Below are 11,725 nucleotides of genomic sequence, written 5' to 3'. Positions count from 1 at the left end.
AATCAGTAAGCAATACACAATAACAAGCAAAACAAATAATGTAGGTCCATTATCATTATTCTTTTCCAGGGTCAGACTTGAGGATCGTGCTACTGGGAAAAACTGGAGCTGGGAAAAGCAGTTTGTGCAACACCATATTTAAAGAAGATTTGTTCCAGATAAGCCATACTGCAAACTCTGAAACAACAAAATGTCAGAAAGAAACCAAATCTGTTAAAAAAAGAAGAATCACTTTGATCGACACTCCTGGTTTCTTTGACCCAGAGAGATCTGAGGAGGAGCTGAAGTCTGAGATAGTGAGCTGTATCACAGAGTGCGCTCCTGGGCCTCATGTTTTTCTCATTGTGCTCAAAGTGGAGAAATTCTCAGAGCAAGAAAACCAGGTTATCGATAAGATAAAAGACTGTTTTACTGAGGAAGCTTTCAAACATGCTGTAGTTGTCTTCACTCATGGTGAACAGCTTCCTGAAGGAATGAAGATTGAGGAGTTTGTCAGTCAGAATAGGAATCTGAGTGATCTGGTGCAGAAGTGCGGCGGTCGCTGCCACGTGGTTGATAATAAATACTGGAAGAACAAATGGTTGAACAAATACAGGAACAACAAGCACCAGGTGACACAGCTACTCAACACAATAAAAGCGATGGTGGACAAAGGAGAATACTACACCAATGAAATGATACAAGTGGTGGAGAGAGAAATACAACAAGCGGAGGAGGAGATCAGACAGTCATCACCAGACATGTCTAAGAAAGAAATCAGAGAGAAGGCAAAGAGAATTGTCTCAAATCTTCTCAAGAAAATAGTTGGTGTTACCACAGGAGCGGTGTTAGGGGCTTTGCTTGGTGTGCCAGTGATGGTTTTTGCTGTTGTCAAAGCCCTGATGGAGATGAAAACAAAGGCAATACCAGTGGAGGCAGTGGTGGCAGTAGCAGTAGCTGGAGTTCCAGCAGTTGGAGTTGGATTAGGTGCATGTGCAGGAGTCGCTACAGCAGCAGGAGCAGTAGTAGGAGGTTATATTGGATATAATGAAGCTGATCAAGCAGACGGAGTAAGGGAGGCAGCAGAGAACACAGCTAATGCTGTCATTGACAAAGCTAAAAACATGCTGAAAAACAAAAGGCACAAGCAAAGTGAAGAGGCATCACCTCTTCTTTAACTCTGTTGAAGAAAATGGGCTTATTCTGGTCTTTTATTATGTCTATGCGCCTAAAAGACTTTTGGGGATCCTACTTGAGAAAGTCTTTTACAGCTTTAGAAACTGTTGTTGATATTTTAGAAATCTCTCATAGTGCTCATCTACAGCAAAAATCTATTTAAACTGCACAGCAAAAAGATGACAGCAGAGGGCGCCAAATGTAAATGTAGAATTCTAAGATCTACTAAATAGACTGAGTGACATATGCATCTTGGATCAAAAGGAGGTGAAGAGGAGAAACAAAACAATTGTAAACAAAACATGCACCAATAATGAGGAAACAAACATTCTCGCACACAGGTCATGTCCTTGCTTTTTTGAAACCATGGACAGAAAGTTCCTTTTAATTCCCTTATTGTATCTGTCAGCAGAAGACAGAAAGCGAAATGAAACTTCTGGCCCAGCACATGCCAGGGTCATTGGTCTGAATCTGGCCCATATTCTTCCACATATAGGCAGATTACAGCTGTCATCATTGTCCAGTGTTGACTGACAGCTGAAAGATTTTCTGTGTGAGCGCCAGGATTGGTCCAGATGTGGAAGTAGCACCTGACAATCACACTACATGTGGGCCAGACTTTAAACAGGGATGCAAATGCAGATACTTTGATTAAGAGAATTGCTTTATGGAATCCACTATCTCCCTGTCTGTCACAAAGTCCACTACAATAAAGATTTTGAAAGCTTTTACTGTTTTCTCTTTTGAAAAGAAGTGATATAACGTGCTTGGCTAAATATCACATTAAAACCAAAAGGTAAATCTTAGATCAGCTGTATAAATGTTTCTTGTGTCACTTTTTGGATGATGCATTTAACTATTTAATGAAGATCCTTTTAGTGTGTTATGAAGTGAATAGAGTGAGCTGATGAGGTGAACTGTGGTTAACATAAGGTGAAGGTTCTTACTGTATCTGGTTTTCTAATAATCCAGGTCAATGTTTGTATGTTTTATTACCTACATCTGAATGATTGTTGACCGGACAACCTAGATACTGTTGCTGATATATTACAGATAGTGACTTGTGTAAAACGATCATTCAGCAGACTGCATAGAAAGACGCGTGTGGTTTAACATGTGTATTTTCAATGGTTAGCGGCAAACCAGAGTGAGAGCAAATAAGATACAGAACAGAGATCAGAGTATCTGATCAACTCTGACTACGCTGATTGGATTTTTTTTCTTTTTTGACAACATGGCTGGTGAGTTCAGATTATTTTCTCTATTATTATTCTGTCAGGGCTACTATTGACTATTTTCTCCATGCTCCTTTCAATTATTTTCTATCCACACTGAGCAATATTCATTAACTCAAACAAATACATTGTTAAGTGATACAAAAGGATGTTTTGGTTAAAATAATACTTCTCTTATGCAGCATTAAAATATAACAAATATTGTTTTATTTGCATTGCAATACAAATCAGTTTTTCATTTGGATTCCTGTCAATAAAATTCTGAAATCAGTCATTAAAAAAGTAACTTCCTAAACTTTTCTTTTCCACAGCATTAATGCTTAGTTTTTGTTGTTTGTCACTTAGCCTATAGTTAGTTAGTTACTGTATAATGTTAGGTGACCTTCTCATGTGATCTGATATGTATCTCATAATATAATTCATATCAATCCAGATCAATCATTCATAATGAGGTAGACAATGTAAGGTAAGCTGTTTGTGAATAAAAAAGAATAAGTGTGGAGAAGCCTCCCTAAAAAAAAAAAAAAAAAGCAATATTATCTCAGTTTTAATTTCAAGCCCTGAATGAGAAACATGCCGGTTTCCTTTGGAGAACCGTGATTCCTGCATCAGTGGAATGCAGCTACAATTAGCATTTAAAAGTAGTTTCCTTTCTTGATGTTGCTCTATAACTTCTGTAACTGATTGCAGTTCATCAATAAATGTTCTTACTGGTTTACATACTGTATAACATACTGTATATGGTGAAATATATGTACAGGTACACTTATGCAGTCTAATACAACAGTCCTGCAATGAGTCGTCCGTCATGACGGTTTGTTGAAACCGTGTTAAAGAGGTGTTGATTCAACTGGATGGTCATTTTTGAAGCTGTACATGTCCATGGTGCTGTTGAATTGTGTTGTATTATGCTGAAAGGTTTTCCTATAATTTTGTCCAACCCATTTAAATTACTCTAATGAGGGCATGTTTATTAACTGACACACCTCTTTATTTCAATTTACTGTTCATAGTTGCCTTTGGCCAAAGTCCGCCATCATTCTTGATTGAGGCTGAGATTACAAAGCATGTCTGCAGAGTGCAGCGCTACATACTGTGCAATATTCTGTCCCTGCTGTGACAGGAAAGGTGACTAATCAGAATACTGACTGAACACAAGTGACAAACTAAGAGAAACTAAATGTATGTTAGAGAAATAAAGTTAATCTGAGACATTATTCTTTTCCAGTGCCACCAACAAGGAGGATTATCCTCCTTGGGAAAACTGGAGCTGGGAAAAGCAGCCTTGGCAACACCATATTCGGAGAGACCGTGTTCAAGACAAACCAGTTGCCTGTCTCACAAAAAAGTGTTTGCCGAGCAGAGTCAAAACTCGTCAAGGGAAGAAACGTAACTTTGATTGACACACCAGGATTCTTCGACACAGGCACATCAGAGGAGGACATGCAGTCTGAAATACTTCAGTGTATCATGGAGAGTGCTCCCGGGCCTCATGCTTTTGTCCTTGTGCTTAAAGTGGAGCAAGTCACAGATCACGAGAAGGAAGTCATCTCAAAAATGAGCCAGTACTTCTCAGAGGAGGCTTTACGATACACTGCAATTGTCTTCACTCATGGCGACCAGCTGCCTGAAGGAATGAAGATTGAAGAGTTCGTCAGTCAGAGCGAAGGTCTGATTGATCTTGTTAAAAAGTGCGGCGGCCGTTGTCATGTCATTGATAACAAATACTGGAACCGTCAACCACAGAGTGAATACAGGAGCAACCAGTTCCAGGTGGAAGAGCTACTCAACACTATTGACAAGATAGTGACAGACAACAAAGGTGGTCACTACACAAATGAGTTACTACAAGCAATGGAGAAAGAAATGAATGAAGAGGAAGAACGACTTAGACAGGAAGGAAATGTATGTCAGAAAGACACCAGAGAGAAAAGTAAAACTGCTGTCTATAAGAAGAATATTGCCAAATTCGCAGGCATCGCAGGTAAAGGGCTGATGGTGGGGGCACTGCTTGGACCAGAGGCTGCCATTTTAATCAGTGCCATAAAAGGTGTGAGCGCAATTAGACAAGCAGCGACAAAAGAGGGACCAGGAACAGAGAAGGCATCAAACGAAGAAACAGCTGCAGAGGGTAAAGGGGCGGTAGAGGAACAAACAGCAGCAACACCAGGTAAAAGAGTACTGACAGCAGTGGTGAAGGGAGCAGAGATGGCAAAAACAGCAACTGGTTACCTCTCTTTAATGAAAGTACTTGGAGCAAAAGATGCACAGGCAGAAGAAACCGCAGAGGGGGAAGAAGCAGCACAACAAGGTGAAACAGCAGCAGAGGCAGTGGATGGAGCAGCAGTGACAACAGCAGTAGAGGGAATAGCAGAAGCATCAGTTGAAGGAGCAGCAGAGGTGGCGGCAGCAGCAGAGGGGTTTGCAGAAGGAAGTGACGCCATGGCAACTGTGGTGGCAGCGGCAGAGGCAGCAGCAGAAGCCTGTTGCCTTCAGTGAATGAACCCACTGCTGACAGACACATGGTGTTGACCTGCCGATAATGGCATCACATCAGAAGTTGCTTTTATATGTTGTTGTAGAGGAAATGACCGAATGCAATACGTGAAAAAGAATCAGGAACATGATAATTTCATAGCTCAAGGACTAATTAGATGGAAATATTAACTATTCTCTTTATATGTTTCACTTATTACATCCTGAAATTGTAATTAACCACTTTGTAATTTATTTTATATTTCTGTCAGTTAATCAGATATAGTCTCTGAACAAGTCCTCAGTGATCAGGCAGGACACATTCAAGACGACAAGTAAAGACTCCGACAGGTTTCTAGTAATATAGTAGGAAAAAATATAAATATAAAAAATATTCATCATTAATATAAGGTTAATCAGAAATAGATACATGATCAAATCGTGGAGAATATATTTTCTTTCGGGGCCTCAATATGAATGTGGAAAGTTAGACAATCCATGAGTTTTAGGTGTTGAATTAAGAAGATGCGTTTCAGTTCTTTATGTCTTTGCTGTGCTAATGTTTGTGTTCCATGATTGTTTTTTATATAAATAATAAAAGATATGAGTGTTCCCATATTTAAGGGTCTCTCTTTTTCTTTTAATAAATCCTTTAACACTGGCTGTTGATGATGTTACTCTGTCAATTCACAGGATATAAACTGTTCATGCGCTTAGTGCAGTATATTTAAATCACAGGATGCTCCATGTACTGACACAATGATCACACAATGTACAGAGTATAGTATAACCCACCTTTCATCTCCTAAAAGGTTATTTTTTGCTCATATTACAGTTTCTCTGGTGTCCTCAGAAACCACAAAAAGATACATAATATGGAAAAACTTATGAGAGTAAAAGCCGTGAAACATTTTTGTGTCTCGCATCTGAAAATGAAAAGATGTTAAAGCTGTTCATCATATACAATAATGCAGGGCATTATTATTATTGTTGTTGTCGTTATCTCCTTAGTTTTTTCTTTTCCAGTTCAACGTTAAATCCCTGTGTTTGTTCTAATAATCATTTGTTGAACACAAAGTAAACCCAAACCTCATTAACTAACATCAGCAAACTGCTGGTATCAGTTTCCATTCCTAACGTGCGTCTTTTCAAAAAGCCCCGCCTTGTTATCAGTGAGTGGTAGTTCAACAGAAAGTCACTTGGAGAGCAGCCAAGTCAAAGCGACACAAAAACAAGTGAGAAACAGGAAAGGAGTCACAGAGTGAAGACGCAGAGTTTGTACGAGTCTAAACTTCACACCGTGTCGATTTCTTTGTCGTTTTCACAACATGGATGGTGAGTTACATTGACTTGTTTGAATGATTTTGTGACAACACTGAACTTTAGTTGGACACACACAGAAATGTAAAGGAAAAACTTTACGGTGCTAAAAATGTTCAGAAACTTTCATGACCTCTCTCTGTCTGACTCTCACTCACTCACGGTTTTAACCTCACTGTGCTTTCTGGTAAAATAGTGCTGCAGAATCAGAATGAGAATCAGAAACAAACAGAGCCTTTAAAGAATCGTTCTAATCAAGGATCTAGTTCAACTGTGCTGAGAAGTTTTCACTGTGGTGAATTGTCATGGCGCCATGCTCATGATTACTTTCCTCTTTGCTTAAATAGATTATAAAAGTACAATATATTTGATACTGTGAATAACACTGTTATTCCTAAAGTTGGGCTGTTTCCTAAAAGTTGGAGTTGGGGCATGTCTTAGATGGAAGTTTATTCCAAGTGGATGAAGCTTGACCTTGTTTTGTTTTAATCCTAGTAACACTAAGAACATTAATATAACATATTAAATTTTACATGTGGGAAAAGAAATATTTAGTATTGTTTGGTACTACTGATAATAGCAACTGACAATGTCCATTAGAATTAGAGCCATTACAGCGCCAACACACATTTACACACTCCAGCTGGAGTTTACTGACACTCAAATACTTTCCTTACTTCTGTTGATTTAAAACTAGGCCATATAAATCATTAAACAACATGACCTAAAAGACAAACAACTCATTACACCTGCAGAGGCTGTAGACAATCACAGTCTCATCTGTTCAGCTAAGGTTAACAGCTTATGGGTGCTGTCTGTGATGCTTATTTTCTGTGAATAAACTCATACACAATCACAATGAAATGAGTGATAAAAAATGTGATTGTTGACTAACGTGTATATGTAGCTGAAATGCAGCTATTTCTGCTATACTCATGGCCAAAAAAAAGAGAATCAAAGGAAGCTTTGCTAGGACATTTGTTCTTAAAGTGTTGTGTCCATTGTGATTGTTGATTCACGTGTATATGTGTGTGACTAAATATATAGTAGCAAGAGAACGTACAAAAGTACAGGGTCATTACAGGTTGGTTATTCTCTTTCAGTGCCAGATACAAAGAGGATTGTCATCGTGGGAAAAAGTGGAGCTGGGAAAAGCAGCCTAGCCAACACTATATTTGGAGATCAAGTATTCCAGACAGATAATTCTCCCAAATCTGGAACAACCAAATGTAAAGCAGTAACCAAATCTGTCAATGGGAGAAGAATCACTTTGATCGACACTCCTGGTTTGTTTGACACAAACAAGTCTGAGGAGGAGCTGAAGCCTGAGATAGTGAGTTGTATCACAGAGTGCGCTCCTGGGCCTCATGCTTTTCTCATTGTGTTTAAAGTGGATAGATTCACCGAGCAAGAGCAGGCTGTCATCAACAGAATATCTCAGTATTTCTCTGAAGCAGTTCTGAAATATGCTGTAATTCTCTTCACTCATGGCGACCAGCTTGATGAAGGAAAGAAGATTGAGGAGTTTGTCAGTCAGAGTGAGGATCTGAGTGATCTGGTGAAGAAGTGCGGCAACCGGTGTCACGTCATTGATAATAAATACTGGAAGAAGACGGAGCAGGATGAATACAGGAGCAACGAGTTCCAGGTGGCAGAGCTGCTCAACACATTTGACAAGATAGTGAAGGAAAACAATGGAGGCTGCTATACCAATGAAATGCTGCAGAAAATTGAGAGAGACATACAAAATGAGGAAACGACTATTAGACAGACATTCACAAACATGTCACAGGAAGAGGTCAGAAATGAAGCCAAAAAAATAGTGTCAGCACGCATTTTAATCCAGTTGACAGGTATAGGGATAGGCATGTTGTTCGGAGGTTTACTTGGTGTGCCAGCAATGGTTACAAAGCTTGTGGAACACTTGCAGTCACCAAAAGCAGTAGCAGTAACACTAGCAAAAGATGCAATGAACATAGCAGTGAATGTAGCTAGAGCAGGTTATACAGGATATTGTGCAGTTAAGGATTCAAAATCAACAAAGGAGGCGGCAGAGAAGGCCATTGAGGCCGTTATGAAAAGTATGGATATGCCAAGAATTCAAGGAAAGGAGTCAACCTAAAGTGATTTTTGTACTGTAGGTTTGGTGGGGTTTTTGTTTGTTTGTTTGTTTGTTTTATCATCAGGGAACATGACACAGGAAGAGATCAGATAACAGGCTAAAAAGAGTTGTAAACATGAGTTTGATCGAATCTGTTGGTGTTAGCTTTAGGTGATCAGCAAAGTCATTAGCAACCCATCCAGTTGAGTATTTCAAGAGTTTCTTGTTTTTCATGTTTGACCAAAAGGGGTGAACTAACTGACATTGCCATCCACAGAGCCACTGTATTAGTGTGGCTAAAAAGAGTAATATGGTTTGGACAATGTATTAATTAATTAATGTGTACATGTCAGTGTGATAACCAATGAGTAAGTAAAGCACAAACAGCAATGGATGAATGAATAAGTCATCAAATTATGAATAATCCATTTCTTTAGTCAAAATCAGTTCATCTTAAATAAGTCAAAACTTATTCATCATGGTTTCAGAAACAATGAAGTCGTCACACCATAATGTGAAAGACTTCTGTAATTATAAATACTGGAACAGTCAACCACAGAGTGAATACAGGAGCAACCATTTCCAGGTGGAAGAGCTACTATAATAGAAAAATCATAGTCTGCACTTTGTCTAACCTGGTTTGAACTTTGTATGACTTGGCTTTGTATAAGCTTGAATGGGAATCTGTTCCCACCTGTATGCTCTTCATCAGATACTGTCCAATACAAACTAAGGAGTGGTTTGTCCTTGAACATGCAGTGATTCCTTCTTTCTTTTTTCTATAAAGTTCATGTACACTCTTTGTTCAATATCAGTCTGCAATTGCACTCTGTGTGACTGTACACTGATACTTTGTAAAGCTCTTATTAAAATATACAAAGACGGCTTGATCATTTTGTAAATATATTTTATTTTAGTGCCTCGATATGAATGTGGAAAGTTAGACAGTCCATGAGTTTTAGGTGTTGAATTAAGATGCGTTTCTGTTCTTTATGTCTTTGCTGTGCTAATGTATGTATTCCATGATTGTTTTTTATATAAATAATAAAAGATATGATTGTTCGCATATTTCAGGGTCTCTCTTTTTCTTTTAATAAATCCTTTAACACTGGCTGTTGATGATGTTACTCTGTCAAATCACAGGATGTAAACGGTTCATGTGCTTAGTGCAGTATATTTAAATCCCAGGATGCTCCATGTACTGACACAATGATCACACACTGTATACAGTATAGTATAACCCACCTTTCATTTCCTAAAAGGTTATTTTTTGCTGTTTCTCTGGTGTCCTCAGAAACCACAAAAAGATTCATCATATGGAAAAACTTATGAGGGTAAAAGCCATGAAATATTTTGAGTTTGTGTTTCGTGTCTGAAAATGAAAAGATGTTGAAGCTGTTCATCAATCAACAATAATGCGGAAATACAAAAATACTCTTCAAACAAACACCATTTCAGTATGTGATGATGGGTGTGAAGGTGGAGCTGCTGTGTGCTGTCTTTTCATTTCCGTTTGCTGTTTCACTTCAGCTCTTCTTCGAGAACTGGAAAACTAAGCACTTGATCATCTATTTCAATTTATATCATTTTATTGTGGATGAATTTCAGCCCACAACCTATTGCAGCAGTATTTACATTTGTTTGATATTTAAACTGAGTTTTTTTTACCAGTTCAACCTAAATTCACTGTGTTTGTGTTAATAATCACTTGTTGAACACAAAGTAATCCTAAACCTCATCAACGAACATCAGCAAACTGCTGGTATCAGTTTTCACTCCTAACACGTGCGTCTTGTACAAAAGCCCCGCCTTGTTTTCAGTGAGTGGAAGTTCAACAGGAAGTCACTTGGAGGGCAGCCACGTCAAAAAGACACAAAAACGATTTCAAATAAAGAACGAGTGAGAAAGAGGAAAGGAGTCACAGAGTGAAGACGCAGAGTTCGTTCGAGTCTAAACTTCACACCGTGTCGATTTCTGCTCTCACAACATGGATGGTGAGTTACATTGACTTGTTTAAATCATTTTGTGACAACACTGAACTTTAGTTGGACACACACAGAAATGTAAAATGAAAAGCTTTACGGTGCTAAAAGTGTTCATTTCACTGCAACAAACTTTTCATTACCTCTCTCTGTCTGACTCTCACTCACTCACGGCTTTAACCTGGCTGTGCTTTCTGGTTAAATAGTGCTGCAGAATCAGAATGAGAATCAGAAACAAACAGAGGCTTTAAAGGATCGTAATAAACAAGGATCTAGTTCAACTGTGCTGAGAAGTTTTCACAGTGGTGAATTGTCATGGCACCATGCTCATGATCACTTTCCTCTTTGCTTAAATAGATAATAAATATACAATATATTTGATACTGTGAATCACACTGTTCTTCCTAAAGTTGGGCTGTTTCCTATAACTGAAACACGATCCTTCCCATTTTGTGAAATTAGCTACCCCGCTCATTTGCCATCACAGTACCATGGCTGTCATCTTAGATATGTGATAAGAAAGAGTTTAATTTCTGGAAGCACAGGAGATAATCAGTTATGTGTACGTGCAGTATGTGACATTTATGATGGTTATCTAGTTATTTATTAAGCTTCCATGTCTTTTAAGAAAAAAAAAAATCAGACATGGTTCTTGGTAAGAACACATTAACAGTGGCACATTTTAGCACATTTTGTCACAACATCTAAACTACTCTAAATTATCACTATGATTGATAAGCGATCCAGTTTTTAATGCAGGTGCTTCAACATGAAAAGATGGATATGTAACTGGTCTTACTGGTGTCACTTCCTGGAAAATAAGGTCAACAATAAGGCAAGGCAAGGTACATGGCCGATTTCATACACAGGGAATCCAAATTTTTTACATAAAGATAGATAGAAAAATAGAGAGATATATGCACATTAGCAATTACAAGCAGAGGTGAACACACAAGTCTTTATCCTGTTTTTAAAAATGGCCAGTTGGGGCACGTCTTAGATGGAAGTTTATTCTAGGTGAATGAAGGTTCACCTTGTTTTGTGTTAATCGTAGTAACACTAAGAAAATGAATTGAACAATTATTAATATACAAACTACATTTTTCATGTGGTAATAGAAATATTTCATATTGTTTGGTACTGTTTGGTATTGTTTTGGTACTGTTCATTAAAAAAAGTTTCAGATAATGATATTATCCATCAGAGTTAGAGCTATTACAACACCAAGTATCATTTTACGCAAACTGTTATTATACAGATGCAGGACTTCCACTCGTTATCTAACCAACACACACACACACTCCAGCTGGCATTTAGTGACACAAAAGGTCTCTCTCTCTCTCTCTCTCGTAAATTAATTCATGCAACCACCCACCCAAATTTACCAGCCGCTTAATAATAAAACAAATACTTTCCATACTTCCTTATAGTGTACAACTAGGCAAAATGAATCATTA

At 38.2% G+C, this 11,725-nt stretch overlaps 4 protein-coding genes across 4 annotated transcripts in view; all 4 read left to right on the top strand.

Moving 5' to 3' along the window:
- Positions 1–69: 69 nt before the first annotated feature.
- On the top strand, positions 70–1,882 carry LOC147819779 (GTPase IMAP family member 7-like; the record flags this gene model as incomplete). The annotated part of the gene is made up of 1 exon (XM_087171614.1): positions 70–1,882. A coding segment is annotated over one exon (1,088 nt), but the record flags the coding sequence as incomplete, so codon positions are not given.
- Positions 1,883–1,978: 96 nt separating this feature from the next.
- LOC111648923 (uncharacterized) lies at positions 1,979–5,483 on the top strand. The gene is made up of 2 exons (XM_023398677.2): positions 1,979–2,396; positions 3,619–5,483. Exons 1-2 carry the CDS (start codon positions 2,390–2,392, stop codon positions 4,887–4,889), a joined length of 1,278 nt encoding a protein of 425 aa, XP_023254445.1. The 5' UTR covers positions 1,979–2,389; the 3' UTR covers positions 4,890–5,483.
- A 603-nt stretch (positions 5,484–6,086) lies between these two features.
- Positions 6,087–9,354, top strand: LOC147819778 (GTPase IMAP family member 7-like). Its single transcript, XM_087171632.1, has 2 exons — positions 6,087–6,200; positions 7,289–9,354. Exons 1-2 carry the CDS (start codon positions 6,194–6,196, stop codon positions 8,305–8,307), a joined length of 1,026 nt encoding a protein of 341 aa, XP_087027758.1. The 5' UTR covers positions 6,087–6,193; the 3' UTR covers positions 8,308–9,354.
- An 823-nt stretch (positions 9,355–10,177) lies between these two features.
- LOC147819777 (GTPase IMAP family member 7-like) overlaps positions 10,178–11,725 on the top strand; it is a 5,673-nt gene continuing 4,125 nt past the window's right edge. The window contains exon 1 of the mRNA XM_087171626.1: positions 10,178–10,280. Within this exon, the coding sequence (XP_087027752.1) occupies positions 10,274–10,280 (7 nt within the window). The 5' untranslated portion in view covers positions 10,178–10,273. The remainder of the gene's footprint in view (positions 10,281–11,725) is intronic.

The sequence above is a fragment of the Seriola lalandi genome, unplaced genomic scaffold, assembly GCF_002814215.2.
Source record: "Seriola lalandi dorsalis isolate HSWRI2012SDOR001 ecotype SW California unplaced genomic scaffold, Sedor1 jcf7180002049707, whole genome shotgun sequence".
NCBI classification, from domain to species: Eukaryota; Metazoa; Chordata; class Actinopteri; order Carangiformes; family Carangidae; genus Seriola; species Seriola lalandi.
The sequence above is the reverse complement of the archived record's forward strand: the minus strand, read 5'-3'. Positions and strand labels throughout refer to the sequence as shown.